The 21,794-nt window shown below is 43.7% G+C and overlaps 1 protein-coding gene across 2 annotated transcripts in view; it reads right to left on the minus strand.

Annotated features, from left to right (window-relative positions):
* Window positions 1-21,794, minus strand: part of Aff1 (ALF transcription elongation factor 1) — a 99,587-nt gene that overhangs the window by 51,662 nt on the left and 26,131 nt on the right. For both annotated transcript variants that reach the window (XM_051198132.1, XM_051198131.1), the window contains exons 2-3: window positions 20,794-20,914; window positions 19,549-20,400 (exon numbers count right to left, since the gene is read on the minus strand). In XM_051198132.1, the coding sequence (XP_051054089.1) occupies window positions 19,549-20,400; window positions 20,794-20,914 (973 nt within the window). The remainder of the gene's footprint in view (window positions 1-19,548; window positions 20,401-20,793; window positions 20,915-21,794) is intronic.

Here is a 21,794-nt window from a genome sequence, read left to right on the forward strand (position 1 = left end):
ACATGCTCAAGCATTTCTGCAAGGACATACACACAGACTGGTGAGCACATGCGTATGCACACATTAAACCCATGAACAAGTAAATAAGTACTGAATGTACATATGTGGAATACAAAGTGTGGGGAAAATGTTAACAGGAAGAATTAAGATAGTACACGTTAAAATCAGTGCCTTACAAATAAACAGATGCAATTATATGAAGATACCACAATCATCACTTCCAAGAAAGATTAGAGACAGAAACCAAAAGGCCTGACAGAACAAAGCTTGACATAATGTTATTTTCCCTCTGTGAACAAGCAGTAAATCACCCACCAAGCTAAGTGGTCCCCAAAAACATGATCACATGGCCAGGGTGTGTCTACTTCAGCTGGAGGATGCATCACACCGGCTGTGTGTGCCTCCTTCTTTTGGCTGGAAGACGCATAAAGATGCAGGTGTACAGTCCCATAGCCACTGGTCAACTGTCTGTATGTCAATCTCTATACACCAAACTTTAGGATAAAGAGTTTTCAAGGCTCCTAGATGGATGCCTGGGCACACTTATAGGCCAATTAAAAACAAGCATGGCACATGTGGGCATACCCAAGGTGTTTGAGGCTGTTAATGAAAGAGAATAAGTAAGGCATCCTAAACAATTTTCTTTAATTGAAAGTTGCATTTAACTGTTTAAAATCTTCCTTTAAAAATTATTAATTGGGCTGGGAAGATGGATCAGCAGTTAAAACACTCACTGCTCCTGAAGAGGGCCCAAATTTACCCACACTGAATGGCTCACATCCCTCCCTTTTGGCCTTCAAGGGCACTACTCAGGTACAGAAACAGCAACACACACACACATACACACATACACACATACACACATACATACATACATACATACATACATACATACACACACACACACTATTTGAAAAACATACTTTTAACTGAAGATTAATACGCATGTTACATCTCCCCAACAAATGTTTCCAAAAAGTGGACATTTTTAACTCACATCTATTTGTGTATGTGTGTGTGCATGTTGCTGTGTGCACACACACTAAAGTGTATATGTATGTGACAGAGGACAATTTGTAGGCACTGGTTCTCTCCTTCAACAGTACAGGTCCCTGAGACTGAACCCAATCATCAGGCTTAGTCTTTGCTCACTGAGCCATCTCCCTAAATAGTGTGAAGTTTTTTTTTTTTTTTTTGTTTTGTTTTGTTTTTTAAACAGGTTGCTGTTTCGTGTTTTTTGATGCCAGGGATCGGAGCATGCCAAGCATACATTCAACCACTGAGCTACTTCCACAGCAGTGAAAAGGGCAAGTACACAACACAAAAAAATCATTCATATCCCTGAACACCTCTTTGTAGCATCCAAGTGCATACCAGACAGACATACCATACCACACATCTAATTACACAGTATTTGCAGAAATCTCTATGGTTCTTCAAACAACTTTGTAGGAGGAAGATGCATAAAAGATTGCAAATACAGTGAGACAGTATAGTGGCGGCACTTGTCTGTAATCCCAGCTCCCAGGAGGCCCAAGCCATCTTCAACTAAGTGAGGCAAAGGAAAAAGAGGGACCTGAGGGCCATGTGCTCTTTACTTCCCTACAAAACCTGCTACAGGAAGACTGAGCAGCTTCCCTGGTGGGAGAATCTGGAAGAGGGGAGGGAGCCAAACAGTGCAGCTCTTCTCTGGAAGTTTTCTCTCACCTCCAATCACATTCAGCTTGGCCTTCTCCTCCAAGCAGCAGGTTCAGTTTGGATAAGGGCAGGGTGTGTATCTCTGTGGGACAGAAGACCAGAAGATCCCACAGCTACACAGTGACAGAGAATGCCCTCAGTTTATCTGCACTACCTCATGTAGGGAATAAGAACCTGCAGCCTGTCCTACTTGTTTAAGATATACTTTCAGGGAAGCTGCTCTTCTAGCCACAAACTACACTAAAGCAAAAGTGGGCTAAAAATGGGAAGAGGGGTAAAACAAAACAAAACACTGAAACTTCTTACAGGAAGTCACCTTTGAAGAGCAATGAGAGTAATTAGACAACTCTGTGACCCTTCCCAGACAGTCATTTGATGGCACTGCTGAAGCCATTCTCATTAACTGGTGTCATAAAGACAGTCCATTTTTCTAGGTGAACATATACTGTAAACATCTCAATCTGAACTAACTGGACTTCTCCATCCTGGAAATCTCTCAGAGTTTTGTTAAGAGAAAGCAATATTGGTAATTCTGAAGATTCTTGCAATCTGGCTTCAATAAATAAAATCTAATTAAGTAGTGAATGCTGTTCTCTTCATATAGAATTGTCCACATTAACTTTACACAAATACGCTAATAATGAGAGTGTGACCAAAGTGCTTCCATCCCTAATTTCTAGTACTATTTCTTCTCACAAGATTCTGGGTTCCTAGGTGGCATGTTAAAGGTTCATTGAAGCCAAATGGGACAGCCAGTACCTACTATACTTAACATGCTTACCAGTCAATTAAGTTCTTAGTATAAAGTCAGGGACTTGTGTTTAAAGTCGCTTAGGAATGGTACCTGGGTGAGCAGATGGTCATGTAATGGCAACATCACCACCCCGCTACTGGAGAGCATGTCTAACCTCATTTTCAGCTTCCTTACTGATTGTGAACTATCACCCAACACCACATAGTGTGGGGAGCTGAAATCCCCAGTGGTGTATGCCTAAAACACTGGGCTTTTGAAGAAAGGGAGATCACGTGAGGCCCTGTGATGCCTATTGTGGGTATAGCAACCATGAATGATTTAGTGAGAATGGCTAAGTAGGCATTAAAGGGTGAAAAAAAAAAAAAAAACACCAAACCACCACAGAGAACAAGTCTAGACATCTCAACTGCAGTGATTTAAAAAAAAAAAAAAAAAAAAAAAAAAAAGACAAGTTCTTTCAAAGGGCCTAAACTATATGATCTATTTCTCCTTCTGAAAGCCAATTCTACTTACTAAAATGCCTTGAGGATGTGTGTGACACCAATTGTGCAAATATGAGTACCTCTTCAAGTAGAGTGTATGACTGAGAGGAGGGTACCGCGCACTCTGTGAGACCTCCATCCTGCCCACACACGTGTATGTGCACACACATGCATACTTGGCCTCATAGATCATGTTAACACAGTTCTCATCTAAGACAACAGTACTATATTACATTGCCAATCATGAGATGTTTACAGAGACTTAAACCCACTCAGTCTTAAGTGTTCCTGTCTGTCACATTCAAGTGGCACCCGGTGTTTGCAAATCATGCTTATTTCTGAGTTCCATGGGGTGCATGGACTTTTTTCTTTTCTTTTCTTTTCTTTTTTAATAGCTAAATATAAGCTGAGGCTGCAGCCGAATGAAAGGGCCTGGGTGGGACAGTTCCTGGAGGAGGTTGAAAGAAACTGAAGTCATAGGAATGAGATAAACCACTTAATCCACGCCTTGTCAGGACGAATGCAAAGGTTTTATCCCAGGTTTACCAAGGCAGTAATCACCTAGTCTCCTCCAGGCTAGGTGTCGCTTGTCTGTCTCCTGGCATTGATTAGTTTAAAAAACAAAAACCAGAATCCAGCAGGGTTGGTAAAGGGGGAAAAGAAAATTACTGCAGTGGTAGGCCAGAGGCATAAATACTTGAGTAAACAAACAGCTTCAAACTCCCCTGGGGATTATGTATACTGTAACACACACAGGAGGAGGAAGGCAGAGTTGCCCTTCACTTCCACATATTGAACACGAGACAAACAAATGGGTGCAGTATAGGAAAATCACCTGGGGAAAGGAGAATTTATTATTGTACACTTGATGACAATGCACAAGGCCTAGGTTCAAACCCAACACAAAAGGAAAAGGAGAAGAAAAGGCTTTAAGGATGTACTATCAGGGCTAGATGGATAGATAGCTCAGCCTTTAAAGGCTAGGTCCACAACAATAAATATAAGAATGCACTGTCAGAGTATTATAAGTGGTTATATATCATTTATTATTTAAGCCTAACAACAAGCACCTAAATTTAAAATACATTTATTTTTATTTTTACAGCCTGTTTGAAACCAAATTCAAGTAGATGAAGCATGTAAGCCTGGGTCTATCAGGTTAACTGGAGACTAAGACCAGTTTGTGAGTGAGGTCCAGGCTGACCCAGTTTACACAGAAGGACTCTCTCTCTCAAAGAAGAAAGGAAAGAATGGATAGATGGAGGAAACAAGGGAGGATGTTAGAAGAAACTTAGTTATCTAGCTGAATTCCAGAACAAACTACATAAGACTTCAGCAAAGGTCGCTTGCTAGTCATTTACTGACTAATCAAAAGTGAAAATATACTTAATAGTAAAGTTCTAAATAAACACTTATTACTGGAGCCAGGTAAAGGCCAAGTGTGTTATAGCCAGCCACAAGTTCAAGGTTACCTTTAGCTACATAAACAAGACTCTGTCTCAAAACAAACAAGCTCATTATAACCCAGCATTTAAAATGTGAGAGGGAGAAATTACCTGTAAAGTACTATAATATTTTCTGATTATAAGCTATTCACTACACTCTTAAAAACTAAGAAAACAGGTTTGTCCCTATTTTGGAAGCATTAGTCATTGGCTCCTTTCAAACCCTTCTTCTTTGTATCTCTCACATGCCTGCTTCTGGCTCTTGTCCATGGGATGTACACACAGGGCCCATATCTCTAGAGCTCTTGACCCGAGTCCAACCTTACGTGTTCAAGGGCACACACAGCCAATCCATCTCAGTTCCAAATATTCTTATATTTACTACCTCTCATGTTTTTACCCATTCCTTTTATGGGTTTCCAAAATACAGAATCTGGAAGTCAGAGAAGAGAAACTATGGGAAACAAGAAACCTTTAGAAGATGAATTGCATCCCAGTTATATATGACCCAGCAGTGGCCCTCCTGATACTTCCAGACACCTGGCACACAGCCCATGGGAAAACATACTGGAGTGCATCCACTTCCTTCCTGACATGGCAATTGCACCACCAGCTGGGTGACAAAGTGGGACTTGTAACCTTTAAAAGACTTGCTTAAGGTCCTTTCAACCCGAATTTTTTAATCGACTTATTGTAATAAGCTCCATAAAATTGCCTAATACTCTATCACACTGTACTGGAATGAACAAAGCAGTACAGACCTAGAATGAAGCCAGACCTTCAGACTGGCTCCTGGGCAGGAAAGCCTTTTAACTGTCCTTTAGAGTCATCTCCATTCCCAACAGTTGGTTTTGTGATGAAGACAGTTTCTGTACAGACTTTTGCAGACAGAATGAAACAGCAAGAACACTGTATTCATAAACAAGAAAAGTGCCAAGAGGCCGTGCTCCTTCTGAATCCCAGCACTGGGGAGGCAGAGGCAGGCAGATCTCTGAGTTCAAGGCCAGCCTGGTCTACAGAGTGAGTTCCAAGGCAGTCAGGGCAGCACAAAATAACCCTATCTTGAGGAGGGGGAACACATAATTCTCTCTCTTAAACTGTTTTATGGCCAACTCCAATATGGCTTTTATTTGTTTATTCTTCCAGACAGGGTTTCTCTCTGTAGACCAGGCTGGCCTCAAACTAAAGAGATCTGCCTCCTAAATGCTGGGATTAAAGGCATGCACCACCACCATGTGGCAACATACTTTAATCTTAAACTAAACATGTTCTGCATTCTGACAGGGAAAATGGAGACACTGGTATCTTTTCTGATTAGAGTTTTTCATCAGATAAATATATACTCCAGACATATACAGATAGTGTGACCACAGACAATGCTTTAAAAAAAAAATCAAAACAAGATAAACAAGCTAGAAAAAAATAAAAACCAGACAGTGAGAAGCACAAAGCTAAACAAACAAGGAAGCTTATCTCTGTGTTTGTCTGCAGTGCAGTCCAGGTGTTCCAGAAAGCCCCCAGGCTTTTGAAAGGTGTTACTGCTACACCTTCACACTTGTGAAGGCAGCTGGAGAGGTGGCTCAGTGGTTAAGAATGCATGATATAACCTGGCCATGGTGGCAAGCACCTTTAATTCCAGCACTTGGGGGGGTAGAGGAAGGTAGATCTCTGTGAGTTCGAGGCCAGCCTAGTTTACAAAGTAAATTCCAGGACAGCCAGCACTATTACACAGAGAAACCCTGCCAGGAGAAAGGAGAGGATGCATGTTCTTGCAGGACCTCAATTTGAGTCCAGCACCCACATCAAGAAGCTCAAAAATGCCTGTGACTTCTACTTGGGAAGGCTCTAATACCTTTGGCTTCTGTGAGCACCTGCACTCATGTACCAGCATGTGTGTGTGGAAGTGTACGTGTGTGTGCACATACATCTACATACACACTTACATACATACACACACACACCTTTTTAAAAAATGTGCACCAGGTTCCCCAACCTTCTAAACTAGACTTGAATTCAACATATCTGCTGAAAAACAAAGGTATGAGACCTTAAAAGGGTTATGCATGAGCACAATAAATGTTTTGACTTTTAAATGATCAGTATCTTCAACTTATAGCTTTGCAGCATTTGCAAAATAATTCATAAATTCAGGTCCAGTGTTTGAAAGATACAGGGGGCAAAAAAACTATTCGTTATAGGAATTAATGAACATTTATGCTTTTCATTGCCATAAGTATATTACCAATATACAGGTAGCCCAGCATGGTGGTATAATCCTGTATTCCCAAAACTCAGGAGGCAAGGGCAGCAGAATGCTCAAAAGATCTACCTGAGCCACATAGTGAGACAATGTTTCAAAACACAATAAAATAGGTCTGCATCTGCTACAAATATAAAACTACATATATGAATACTTTCTCTACTACTATTAGAAAAAGAAAAAGGAAGGAAGAAAAAGAAAAAGAAAGGAAGAAAAAAGAAAGGAAGGAAGGAAGGGAGGAAGGAAGGAAGGAAGGAAGAAAAAAGAAGGCTCCAGAGTCCAAACAAACAGTCACACAAATCTCAAGAGGTGGCTCAAGTCTCTGGTGACAGCCAAAAACAGAACAAGGAGCCTGCTGTTACCTGTCAGGTTGTTCACGGCTGGAGAGGACCTGGGAGGTGCAGAGTATCTGAGGCTGCAACGCTTATTTACCTTGTTATAGTCACTAAACCAGATCGCACTGGTTGTTGAGGAGAGACAGACACACAGAAGTTTCTTTGGAGACCTAGCCTTCTCTTACCTTATTCCACACCTTCTGGCTACTTTCTGGTCTCCCCAACCTGAACCTCTGGCTGGATATTTACTGCGGGGCAGTGGGTACACTTACCTCCCTGAGCATGTCTTAATGCCTCCCTTCCTACATGGCAAGAAAGCTTTCTTGTCTCACTAGGCCACTGCCATTGGTGCTGGTGTGGCAATGGCGGCCCTGACAAGGGAGAACTTCGCATGTCTTCTGGTACAGTGCCATAGGAAGCTGGAGTGCTCCCAGGCACAGTTCCCCTGGCTCCGATCCTAAAGAACGCTCTCAAGTACAGCGTTGCTTAGCGATCTCGGTCTTCCCCCTGTACGTTTGAAATTGGCAACACCTGTCCCTTTGGCAGTTTTGATTCCTGCAAAGTACCACGTGCAGAGTTTGGAAGCTTCGCCAATGGGCAGCCCGTCCCTTCTCTCTTGCTCCAGCAAAATCAAGACTCCAAAATGGCTTACTCTTTGTGCTGTGTTCAAGGAGAAAGACCAGTGGGGTTTATGGCAGCTGATGGTACATAAGCAAAATATTTAAGCCACCAGTGGGAGCTCCTATTAAACAACACCTAATAAGGAGTATGCCTGCACAATTACACCTGAGGATGTGGCTGGATAAAACCTCATTTGGGTTAACAATTTCCTCTAGAACCAATTCTATCCCATGGCATTATGTGTCACTAGTTAGATAAAAGGTCCTAGAGCAAAAGCAGCAATTTTTCCCCCATTATCCCTCCCTCTGTTCTCTCTTTCCTTCTGAACTGGAGGTCAACACTAAGGCCCTTTGCATGCTAAGCAAGGGCTCTGCCACTGGCTCACAGCCTCCAGCTCACTGAACAGTGATTTTTATATACATGAACACAATCAACAAAAAAGTTAATTTCATATTAGAGATTTCAAGACAATTCTGTCATCTAAGATTTTTTGTTACTTTAACAAGTGACATCATCTTAGCAGTTTGCTGAGGTTATCAGTTACACAAAAGTGCCTCAGCGCCACTGTAACTGCTAGCATAAGATAAAGTCCATCTTAAGATAAAAAGTAGATGAAACATCCTAACTCTTCCAGCACAATTTTCCAGCACAATGACAGACAGCTGAAAATATGAGTGATGAAAACTATAAAGTCTGCTAGGGATTGAACTGTGCTCTGTGTGTATCCAACTCTGGCATGTAAACATTTTTGCTCATAGTTTAAACAAATTGGCTACAGTGTCCTCTTTACCTTAAGCCAACCCAATTCTGACATATTAGGAACAACTGTTTTCAACAACAACTCTGCTGGAACCAAGTTATGGCTCCAAAGGGTAGGCTGAGTGAATGTTCTAAAATCTACCTGACACAGAGAAATAAAAACCTCTGAAGCTGGGTGGTAGTGCACACCCACTTAATCCCAGCACTTGGGGGGTAGGGGTCAGAGGCAGGCAGATCTCTGTAAAAGTTCCAGGCCAGACTGGTTTACAACAAAGTGAATTCCAGTACACACAGCTGTTATACAGAGAAACCCTATCTTGAAAAGAACCTGGGGGGGGTGCTCAGGTGATATTCCCTGTAACTGGAAATACCACCTGCCTAATCAATAGTGACTATAAACAATGTCCCTGAAATTGAATCATATGCTTAAGTTAATATCTTACTTAAACGCATGCATGGATTGGATGCATATTCTAGGATCTACTTCTCACCGAAAACCCTCACTCACTTGCTACTTGCTGGATGCAGGTAGACTCACCATGAAATTATGCTCAGTGTCCTATGTATGGGGGGAAATGAGGAGATTCTGCAAACTGGGAGTCTTGGAAATCAAGATCACCTACAGAAGTCTGCTGATGAGGAGCAGGATGTTGGCAGCCATGGAAGCCTCCAAGGCTTGGCTCCACATGGACCAAGTATGAAACTGCATGAAAGTGCTGCTCCAACAGTACATCCCTGAGTCTCAGGCCTGAACTGGCCTGAACTCGGTGTGTTGGTCTACAGTGGCCTCGACCTCACAGGAGTCTGTCTCTGCCTCCCAGATGACAGGATTAAAGGCCTACATCACAGCACCCGGTGGCTTTGCAGTTTTTAACACTACCCACCATAGATAGCACTTCCCTTCCTTTCCCCCTTCTACTCGGTTCTCCACCTCCCCACAGTGCAGCTCTGAGGACACCATTATACCTGTGTCCTAAATGTGCTCCCAATAAACTCTGAACTGATTTCTGATTTGTGTGGAGGAAGAAACGTTGTAATTTTTGGAGGGTGCCATCCTGTGCTGGGGGGGATGGGTGGGGGGAACAGGATGAAGAGGAAGAAGCCTGGGCTGGGTGCTGTCCACCAGGCAAGTGCTGATTGATGGACAACACTGATGAAATGTGAGCAGCCACCCTCCTACCTCAGCCTCCAGAGTGCTTAGGTTACAGATGTGAGGCACCTTGGTCTACTTGCCAATGACATGAGGGAGCAAGCACTAGAACTTACATACCAAACACTGGAGTGTTGTGAAATTTTCTTTATTCTGTGGTTTCTGACCTAACTCCTACTCTTAGGGCAGTGTTTCTCAACTTTCCTAATGCTGCAACTCTTTAAAATAGTTCCTCGTGTTGTGGTAACTCTAACAATAAAATTATTTTTGTTGCTACTTCATGACTGTAACTTTGCTAGTGTTATAAATTGTAATGTAAATATCAGTGTTTGGGCGACCCCTGTGAAATGGTGGGTCAACCCCAAACAGAACCACAACCCACAGGTTGAAAAACATTGCTTTAGGACAAAAGCCAAAATCAGTGCTTTTAATAAATGAACTGATTAATAAGTGAAGAACTAATTCTATAAGCAATGGAAATAATGCCCTGCTGTTATGCAAATCATTTGACACCCTTGACCTGCTGTGATTGATAGCTTGCTCTACCGAAGTACCCCTGGAAGCTATCGATCATTAAGGCCCTGGATGGCTTCATAGCTGCTAAGTATGCTCAGACTGACTTCTGCTCCAGCCTGCTCTGAATCCTGCAAAATCAACATCCTCCAGGACAAATCTACTGGCACAGTCAGAAATGAACTTGAAACAGTTATCATAAGAGGATCTGTTCACTCGGCACCAGTACAGAGTCACAGTGGTCTGTCACCTTGCACGAACAGTCTAGGCCTCTCTGCACAGAGATGATGATGATGGAAGCCTTGGCCAAGGTGATAGATGGCCCCTTGGATTGCAGCTCCTACCTCCTTAGAACTCACAACACTGATGCCAACATGACCATTGTAGTCCCCAATAGTGACTAAAGTTTTGAGCCTGGTCCACTGGTTAGCAGGAGTCTCCTTCTGCACAGGCATGATCTTTAGAACTTCATCCTTTAAGGATGTACCCAGAGGAAAGTCAATAATCTCCGGTCCTTCGGTGGGCAGAGAGAACAGGTACATCTCCTCCACAAACTTGATCTTCATGTCTTGACCAGGTGGCCCAGCCTGGTGACAGGGGTCCACTTCTTGTCTCTAGCTTTACTTCCATGACCCCTCAGCCCAGCCTTTACCACAGCCACAACCTTTAAGACCCTCCTTGGTCTCCAGCCTTCGGGGCACTATTGCTGCACCTGAGCCGTCCACCAGCTAGTGTCTATCTAAGAGCCGATTGCTGCTTTTTGGGAATTCAATTTGCTTCTAGCTTCCAGTGAAAACACCAAAGTCAAGATTCCGATGACCCTGTTCCACAGAGAGCTCTTCAGTGGGACAGAATCTCAAACAATTCTGCAGCCCCCTCTTCTCTCATGGTGGGACAGTGTGGAAAATGGACACTAGAAGCTGCATTCATGGAAGATTCTCTTATCAACTAACCATAGACCTAGTTTTTGATAAAGCATATTTTCTATTTTGCTCAAAAGAGCTTCTGAAAGACCCTTTGCCAGGCAGGGGGACAGAGCAGGAGGCAGCCTTGACCCACTGTTACTGTGGTTTCCTCCCGGTCTGTTGATTGGCACACGCTGCCTGACACATCACCACAGTGCCAGTCACGTTATATGACCTGTGTGCAATGAATCTGGGAACGATAGGCAACTTATAATGTGTAACTCATCGGGGTTCAGAAGAGTGCACCAGTGTGTTCCCTCTCCTCAGCAACTGATTCACTAGAGTCCCCAGTGAACATAGCAGATATAAAGGATAAGGCTCCCATTTTACCTTTAAAGTGAGGTCATTAATCTTACTAGAGAACTAAGCCCAGGATGCAGACAAGCGTGTTCAGAATCGGTAATTCTCAAGTTACTAGGGTACCAACCAATGGTACCTTTGTGGTGGAGAAGAGTGAATGTTCCACCAATGCTCATTCCCAGGAAGAGGGATTCACCCCATACAAAATACTTAAGACCAAACCGTTTTCTACATCAACAATTTGATGATATGCTGTTTAAGCCTTTTAAAAATACCCTAAAAGAAACTAGGCAATGGTGGCACAACGATTTTAATCTCAGCATTTGGGAGACAGAAGCAGGTGGATCTCTGTGAGTTTAAGGCCTACCTGGTGTACATAGTGAAATCCATGTCAGACAATGATAGATAGAAAAACCCTGTTTCTACACACACACACACACATACACACACACACACACACACACACACACTACCACCACCACCACCAGCAGCAGCACCACCACCACCACCATAATAATAAATAAAACCTATTAATTTTTAAAGAAACATCTTACATGTAGAAAAGCCTAAGATGACTTATAAAAAACAAGATTGAAAATATAAGGCAATTGGCTCCAGGGTTAACAGCATTGGCTGCTCCTGCAAAGGGCCCAGCTTAGTTCCCAGCACCCTTTTGGAGGAGGTTTAAAACTGCATGTACATACAAAACAAAACAAAACAAAAAAAAAATCTGCATTTCTGAGAACAAAACACTCATATGTATGAAATTTAAAAGTCAATAAATTCTTTTTTAATACTCACTTTTAAAATGAGTCCGGGTCCCCAGAAAAAATGTCCTGAATAGAGCATTTCACCCCATACCATTCGATCCCCCCCTCTAATGAATCCCATGGAAAAGGGGTATTTATCATTTGGAGTTCAGATCAGGTTAGGAAGTCTTCATGCTGGGCATAATATAGTAAAACTTCCAGTTTTTACCCAGTCCTCACTTGTGCTTAATTAAACACAAAGGAGAAACACTGATTTCTGACCTGGAAATGCTTACCATAGAGAGGAAGGGCCCAGACAGAGTAAAATGCAGGGAGAAATGTTGGGACTACAGCAGCAGAGGGGAGGAGACAGTACCACAGCACCCGAGATCAGGAAAAGCTCCCGGGTCCCAAGAAAGAACCGAGCCTATGTTTGAGGCCAGACTAGGCACAAGAAGGGGAGGGAGGGAGGGAGGACAGAGTGCCGAGAAACATCAGGTCGAATAAAACCCGTTTCTCATGTACTGATGTCACTGTTTCCAGAGGACAGAAGCAGATGACAGGCTCAAGGGCAGTGAGAGATGATTCGCTGGACTACCCATACAGTTAATATTCACAGGACTGAGCTGCCAAAAGCCAAGAAAAAGCTGGTCACAGAAAGAAATCGATCCTGGGGCCCAGGGCGGGGGGGGGGGGGCCGGGGGGAGGGCAGGAGACCACAGGACAAGGAAAGGGAGACACGCTGAAATAAAGCCCAGTGAATAAACCCAGACACCCCCACACACATCTACCAAAGCTCTGGAGTGGCAGCAGAGGAAAGGGGAAAGGGCCCAGAGGTTTTTTTGTTTTTTTTTATGTTTAAGGCTACAGAGTGTCACTTTGTGAGACTTTCTACTTTCAGCAGCTGAAGCCTGGATAAACATCAGCCAGGGCAGAGCCTGGGGGGTGGGGTGGGGGGACACAAGAAAAAGTGCTTCCAACAGAGGTGAAGGCTAGTGTAAAGGGAAACGTGAAAGCCAGCCGCCAGGAAGGTGCATGGTGTAGCATGGTATGACCCGGTGAGCTTCCCTGGGTCATCCCGTGGCCTGGAGAAGACACAGCAGCGTCTGCCTATTTCTAACCACACAGCTTCAGCAGTGGAGGGGACAAAGAAATAGCGTGGTGACAGTGAGACAGGAGAATGGTCCACTCTGCTCAGAAGCAGGGAAAGGGGCGCCTGGGATAGGGTAGAGGTTCAAGTAGCAAAGTGGAGGGTGGCTGCACCTTCCTGCAGGTAGAAGGGGGCAGAGGAAGGAGGGCATCTGCTGTGAGAACACAGGGAGAGAATGGTAGGTGTAGATGAGAAAATCAGGTGAGAACAGAGAAACCTTATCTGGATGCCTCCCAGCTCTGAAAGGTAAAAAGCAAAGCTAAGGCCGGAGTATGAAGACGGGAACTGAGTCTTCATGATTCTCTGCTTTGAACACTCTGAAAAATCCTAATTCCATCAGCTGTCAGCACAGAAAAAGTCAGGGAGCCTGAAACAAGTCACCCAAGTCGTGCGGCACACTCAGCGCCAGAGGCTGGATGTCCTCAAACTCCTTAGAAACTCAGCTCTACAACATATAAAATGTGATTCATGCCAACCCATGCCACAGGTTGCTTTAACAATGGAGGGAGAGAGACAAATGAGCAAGTTCTTCAGAAATCAAACTAACATATTCCTGATTGCCTGTTTTTATAAGGTATGATATTTACTCCAGAAACTGCCAAGCCACATGAATGTTATTGCTCACAAATCTGCCCTGCCTAGGGGTATCAGGCAGTGGAACACAGAGACCCTGACACTTTGGATTTGTTTCTTTGCTTGTTTGGATCAGGACTGACCTCTAACTTGAGACAACCCCCCTTCTCCCCCACCCTATGCAGGGGTTACACATATGTGACACACACTTCACTGAAAACTAGTTCTTACAAATGGTCTTTTTTCTCAGGGCTTTTTAATTATTTTCGATCCTCTAAAAACCAAATTGGGGGAGTGTTGACAATAGTAGTTAAGAACACCCACTCTCTCCCAGACAGAGGAAGTTCACAAACATCTGCAACTGCAGCTGTAGGAGATCTGACACCCTCTCTAGCCTGCAAGGGCACCAAGCACACCTACGATGCAGACACACATGCAGGCAAAACACCCCCCCCCCCACACACACACACACATTCAAGCTGGGGCAGGGCTACAACAGCCTAGTGTGCATGAGGCCCCTAGGTCCAACGCTAAACACTGAACTTATACTTAAGGCAAATTTGGGCATGAGCCCTATCCACCTGGAACATCGTAACTGGAATTCATCATCCCTTCCATCTGGTCTCACTCATGTTTCTAAAGTTTCAAAAGCCCAGGTCAGTAACACCATCAGTCTTAATGCTGCACTAGCACTGTGGACTCTTCTCCTGAATACCACCTTTTCTTTTCCATACATTTCTATGTCTTCTGGATGAGTGCAGTTAGGAAGAAGGTAACTTGGAGGGATTGGTTGTCTCGAAGATGGGTGGTGGGGATAATTAGGAGAGTGGAGACTTCTTTACATCTTGAGGTCTTTGCCGCGTAATGTGTATTTGAGGCTTAGGACTGAGTGCCAGGACAGCCCCGCATGCTTCCTGAGGAGCAGGCATGTGACATGAGATTTGGTGACTGGAGAATGGGGGTTCCTGGCACAGAAGCATCTGCTGTTAACAACTGACTAAATGTACACTTGTCTTCTTTGGTCAGTGTCACTGTAATGTGACAGTTTCCTCTGATCCCAGCCACAATCCTTATGCCAGCAGCAGCTGCGATGCCAACTGCCTGGCAGTCCTGTGGTTGTGTCAGTGAATGGGACGATGGTGCTTGGGGGTCAGGTAGGATGAAGAATCAGGAGTTGGTCTGTCTACCTCTGTGAAGATTATCGGTTAAAGATTACAAGCCATGTTCAGTGGAAAACCAGAAACGAGCATCCTGGACCTCCCTGGTCCTAGACCTGCAAATCTAAATATAGAAACTTATAAATAGTGACAAGTGACCCACAGACATTTTGAGCTGCTAAGAGACAGCCCTGGGCTACAAGCTGCTTTGTTTTGCCAGTGTGTTTTCTGGGGTTTTGTTTCTTAGGGCAGTGCTTACAGGCTAGAGAATTCATGATCAGGTAGAAAATGAGACTGTGTTCCCCTGAAATATCCTGTTTTAGTTCAAAACAGTCTCCACCTGCAGTTTCTGGTGCCAGGCAAGATTGTGAAAAACATTTTAAGCTCTGACAAAACATTAAGTAAATGCAGAAATAAATAAATAAGTTAGTTAGTTAGTTAGTTAGTTAGTTAGTTAGTTAGTTAGTGCCCTGAAATTGCTGGTAATGAGTCAGTGCAAGGAACAGAACTGCTTATAGCAGCCCAAGGAGAAAGGCGTGAAACTGGAACTGGACGCTCCATTGGGGTGGTATTGGTTGGAATTGTTTTCTTCACTTTCTGTTCCTTCTCAAAACTGCCAGAAGTACATTTGGTACCAGGATAAGAAATTCCTGTTCCTCCTTGCTGTTCCTATATGTCAGTCCTTTGTAGAGGGATATCAGACTCCCCCGACCCCCTGGGCAGTGGCCCTGCCAACACTCCACTGCCTGGCCCTCTGCTGACCCAATCATTTAACTCTTCCCTGTGTTAGCTCTCTCATTTGTGTGACATTCAGAATACAGAGACATGACAGCTGGATTGATGGTTTTGTTTGGCCCGGATGAGTAACTTAGATATTTAAGCAGATTCTTTCTAGGAAAGGGACCTAGATCTCATAACAAACATATTTTTCCGCCTTGCATTTCTCCTTCCCAGTTGTCAAGAGCCATATTTTTGAAGAAGAAGAAAAAAAAAAAATCACTATTTTCCAGGTTTAAATTTGCTGTTGGTTCATATTCTCTAAGAATTCCATAACCAGCTATTTTTACACTGACTTTGTTATTTTTAGTTGTTAAAATCGTTAGATTGAAAGAGTATAGTGCTCCCATCCCCCACAATGGTCCAGGCTGCAAACAAACCAGTCTTTTTCTTCTCTTGAACGTCATCTTCTATTTATGCATGGCCTACTTTCAGCCTGCACTCCCCCTTTAACCCATGGTAATTTGTCAAGCTCCAGCTAATCTCCTTAATCCACTGGGCTGAAGGATTTAAGTTTAATGTTTTAATCTAGGGGCCTCAGTATTTAAGTAATTAGAGGTCATATTTCTAGCTCTCTCCTTTAGATAAATTACCTTAGTTTGCTCTTCAATTCTAATTTATAAATAACAGAATTCTAAGAATTTGAAGTGCGCATAATTTGGAGTTTTGGTTTGAATGCCCGAATTAAGAGCATTCTGTGATACTTATGTTTCTTGCCCTCACTCTGAAAGAGTCTCAAGCCTGTGAATTTCCCTTAAGAGTTCACTTTCATTTATTATCCATTTGTATAGGATGTGATGTGTTAATTGAAAACCTGCAAAATATATATATATACATGTATATATATATGAGTAATATCAAATCAGTACTTAGTATTTCCATTTCTTTTGATGCTTAAAGATTTGATTAATATGTAATAACTGCATATTTGTGAAATAGTATGACACTTCAATACATGTTTACAGTATGTACTAGTCAGATATGGTAATTTATTTTCATTTATTACATGTTCAGAGGTTGTGATTGAAATTGGCGTTTAACATATTAACATACTAAATAAAGTAGACACTTGCTATTATATTTTAAAGTTCTTTGTTGTTTTCCTGAATCCTGTATACTTGGAATTCCTTAAATCATTTCCAACATTTTTTTCAATCATGCCCAAGAACTTGTGAGCTTTGGAAAGAATTATTCTGCTATCAGTTAATCTGGACATTCTTACAGAACGCTTCAAACATCCTCCCTAACAAAACAATTTAGACACAGGAGGGCCCTAGTTTTACATTCTACATTTCCCCTTTACAGTCAGCAGACACTGAGAAAAAGAACGGATAAGAGCCTGTGTACTGTGAATGGCAGAAAAGTGGGAAAACTAGACACTTAGAAAAACATTGTCCTAAACCTCTGTGTGGCAGCCTCTGATGCCTTATCTCTACTGACTCACGTCATCTCACAGATCTGCACCCTAGTGTCTCAACACCACTGCCCTGCCGTCTGAGAGGCTCAGGCTAACAGGAAGGCTGGACAGTCTCGCGGGCCTTCTCTGGTGTGGGAACCCAGACCGGTGTGTGGCCTCTTCTGGAATTCTCATTACTGGGTACAGCACTTTAATTATGTTGCTTCTAGGTCAGAAAACTCAACAGAGCTCTGCCTGTCTCTGACTCCTGAATGATGATCAAAGTTGGATGTCACTGCACCAGGTCCCACACTCTCTTACAAGAGAATATTGAATATAGAAACACTTTAGGTATCAGTGAAAGTAATTTCCAGGCTAAAGATTTTAGTAGGAAAAAAAAAAAAAAAAAAAAATGAAGGTAAGATGGAGTGAGACATCTTGTGGTGATTGATGGCTAGCCAGCCTTCGCTCCAGGAGGTTGAGGGAGAGGCTCAGCAGGGCCAACTGGGACTACAGAAATTCATGACTTACTGGCAAATTTACAAGAGAACAGTTCTCATTAATAAAATCAGCTTGATTGGATAATGTCTTGAATTTCTGTGAGACCCTGAACAAAGATTTTAACAGTACTATGTGTCAGTTGACTCATCTGTGAAGACCCAAGAAGTTCTGGAGAAGCGCTCCGAGCACATGCTCAGATGCTGCACCCATGAGGTGGGTGCGACTAGTTAAGACTAAGAGTTATCTCAACCTTAAGGAAAAGGTAGAGGGGCTCCATGGGTAGAGGTGCCTGTTGCCAAGAGGGGCAGAGAAACTGAACCCCAGGATGCACTTACTGGATGGAGAGAACCAGTGCTGGCAAGTTACCCTCTAAATGCCCTACTCACAAATAATTGTAAAGACCTCAGTGAAAGAACGAGGAGGTGTTTCAAGTGGTGTTAAAAATGAGACTGAGAACAGGGCCTTGCTCCTTCTGCCAGCACAGTACAGTATGTCAGAAATCTTCACAAGCTGAACTCACGTGTCCAGCCAGCTCTGGCCGGTCAGTTTCATGGTCCGATCTGCTCCCCCTCAGCCCCCAGGCAAATGCTATTTTCTCAACGTCCTCAAATGCACTTGATGTGTTTGGGAACTGAGTCAAGAATCCAACATGATTCGTCAAACCCCGAAGCTGGTGCCTAAGGGAGAAGGCTTCAGCTCTTAGGTGTCATAAGACCTGCCAGCTAAGGGGCCCCTAAAACGGGTTGGTGGTGGTAGCCTTTAATCCCGGAGGCAGAGCAGGTAGATCTCTGAGTTTGAGACCACCCTGGTCTACAGAGTGAGGTCCAGAACAGCCATGACTACACAGAGAAACCCCATCTTAAAAGAAACCAATGTGAGTGGGACGAGACAAGGTCTCACTATGTAGACCAGAGAGTGACCTGACCTGAACCGCAAGAGATCCACCTGCTGCTCTGCCTCATAAGATTGACTGTGTGAGCTCACAGCGCCTGACTTCCCTTCCGCCTTCACAAGCTTTACAACAAATGGGGTAGCAGCTTTAGTGCTTACAGGGAGCAGATGTAGTTACATTTTAATTTAAAAAATTACAAATGATAGTATTTTGGATACTTTGAAACACCATACACATAGTGGAGCAACTTTCTGTATATTTGTGACACCCTTCTCAAAGGCAGGCAAAGTGTAGCCACTAGTGTATCTACTATAGTTTTCTTTAAGAGGTAAATTTAAAAAAAAAAGTATTATAACAGACCTCCAGACATAGTGCTATACACCTTTAGCCTTAGAACTTGGGAGGCAGTGGCAGGCAGATCTCTGGGTTTGAGGCTGGCCAAGGCTAAGAGAGACTCCACATACTAAATAAAAGTGGTTAATTTTTTTAAAGCCTGAAGCTATTCCCTTCAGCGTCTTCATACTTTGATTTTACGTGTCTTAGGAAACACTGACAGGGACCAAGGAAGTATTAATCCCAAGTTTTGCACTTTCGTTTTGCCTTTTTCTTTCAGACTGGTGAGGCCCCAACAAGACAAAAGGGACACCTCAAAACTTTCTGGTATCAGAAATGCTATGCATCTTGATGGCTCATGGGACACACAGGGGTACACTCTAATCCTAGTCAAGGTCTCTATGCTTTACCACGTGACTCAATGAGAGGTCTTTAAGGCAGTCTGCAAAAACTGAACCTTGAGAAAGGCATCCTGCTGTAGCACTGTGGAGCTGAGGCAGGGGGATCTCAGGCCTGAACAATCAGAGGGGTGTCTTTAAAATGAGACGGTTTGAATTCCAGTATCTACCATTAATCGTGAAAGATTTGAATTCTTTATGGATTGATAAGCTCCTAAAACCAAAGGAATGTCCCATGGCCCCACCCAGGAGCCAGACTTACCTCCTTCTCCCTCCCTGCCCTAGAGGCCTGCATCTCAAAGCTCCTGTAACTGGAAATGTCCCAAGAGATTCTACTCACCTCCACCGCCTGCGAAGGCATCCTCAGTCTGGTGAGCTTGGCCTTGGCAGGCACTTTAACATCGGGTTTCTCAAAGCTTTGCTGGCCATAGTCCTCCATCGGCGGCTTCAGCTCCGGGGACTCGCTAGGAGCCTGATCCTGACCGTCCATGGGTCGGACATAGGCTGTGGGCTTCTGCTGCATTGCAACACTTTTTGAGGGGAGGGGAGGAGGTGGAAATGTCTGAGAAGGGGCTACACCAAGGCTGGTGGCTGCCACCAAACTGTCATGAGGAGTCTCACTATCTTGGACCTTCACCACCAGGTCCTTGGAAGATGTGGCTGCACAGTAGCTTTTGTTGCTAGTACTACCACCGGGAGCCTTGCTGCTTCCCTGCAGCCTGGAATGTACAGGTGACAGTGGGGCCACTGGGGATGGCAAAGAGGAGATTAAGGGTGAGAGCTTCATCTCCGGGGCTGAGGCACCATCACCTCTGCGGTCACACTTTCTGTGGTTGGAACAGTGCCCCTCCTGACTGAGGCGATCTTGAGTCAGACGCTGGCTGTCGGGCAGGCCATGGGTTTTGGCATGGAGACTTGGCACTGGTTCCATCCTTGGCGGGGCTGTCTTTGGGCTGTGGCTAATGTTACCAACAGAAAGTGGTCCAGGGGCTGAAGAAGTATGAATAGGCTGGTGGTAGACGTGGGTGCGGAAGGAGTTAGATGGGACGCTGCTCCCCCTGTCATGAAATAAAGGGTATCTCGGCTTCCCTGACCTGTCTTCAGAAGACTTGCTGCTCAAGAACTCCTTCATCTCTTCGTAGTCTCCTAGCATGTTCTGTATCCGACTCGACAGCTCGTCACCTTTTGCAGTCTGAGAAAGAGAAAGACAGCAAGACTCAGACCGCGGAAACACACATCTAAGCAGAGCAATCACTTAATACACTATTATATAATATCGTTAAGAGAGAACCCTCTCCGCTTCATGTGTAATGCAATGTTAACTACACACCCACCCTCAGAAGCCTGCTATGGATACACATTACTAATTACAGGAGACTAACATTACAAAAGAAAACCACACACTTTGGTAATTCTGACTAACAATGTTCAAAGAGTTTTCAGATTTTGTTTTCAAAAACAACCTCTGGGATAAGTTGTTTTCTCAGTTGTGACCCCTGGTTGAACTCAGTTTCGATGAATAACTTTTCCGTCAAGTTTAATATTGTGATGGGCAGCCTAGCTACCTCTCACACATGGTAAATACCTTGTAGGGCTCTCCAAACAGCGGAGTCCTCTCAGCAAAGGCCTCTTTCTCTGCATGAGCTTCTTGGTTGCGTCTTTCCCTCTCTCTAATCCGAAGGAGGTTTCTATCTTCATTGTACAAGCTTTTCCAAGTGCCACAAAAGAAGAGAAAACAAAAACCTATCAGTATTCAACTTTTTTTGTGTACACACAGGTGTGGAAGGAACAAGAATGGGTCTGAGATGTGATGGGATGTAACTATAGAAGATGCCCATGGGATTGCATACTGCTATTCCGTCTTTCCCAACTTTCACAGCTTAAAAAAAAAAAAAAAAAAAAAAAAACCTAACACCTTTTCTGGCCTCTGTGGATACCTGAGGGTGCACTTGCATTCACACATGCACGCACACACACTTCAACATAAAAAAGGAAGGGGGGAGGGGAAGAAGGGAAGAGGGCATAAGTCCTACTGTGCCAGTGGCTCACACCAGTAATCTCACACTGAGGAGGCAGAAAGAAACAGGAGGATTGCCACGAGTTCAAGACCATCCTATCTACAGGGAAAATCTGAAGTCAAAGGTTGATTTTCTAATTAAAAGATCACCAAATGCCCAAAAAATCATTTATTTTATCCTCAGTCTACTCTGAGGGTGTCTTAGCATATAAACTCAGAAGGATGATCCGTATTTATTTCAAATGTCAAGGATGAACAATCCTTGTAGATGTCAGCTCTACATACTAAGAATATCACAGCATCTAATTTGAACCACATGAAAAAAGTATCCAACATCATTGGATGTGGTACCAAACTGGCTAAGATGAACTTGCTGACAGGCAAAACTTAGAGAGAAATTCTGAAAGCAAGCCTGTTTCAACTACCTACCCCCAAACAGGCCCGTCCCACAGCCAATAACACAGCCTGCACCCTCTAGGCCCTCTGTGATCTACATTGAGTAATGGGAATAAAAGAACTACAGTAAGACTGTCTTCTTGACCTGCTTCCAGGATCTGTTATGGATTTCC

This window comes from Phodopus roborovskii, unplaced genomic scaffold (genome assembly GCF_943737965.1).
Source record: "Phodopus roborovskii unplaced genomic scaffold, PHOROB, whole genome shotgun sequence".
In the NCBI taxonomy this organism is placed as follows: Eukaryota; Metazoa; Chordata; class Mammalia; order Rodentia; family Cricetidae; genus Phodopus; species Phodopus roborovskii.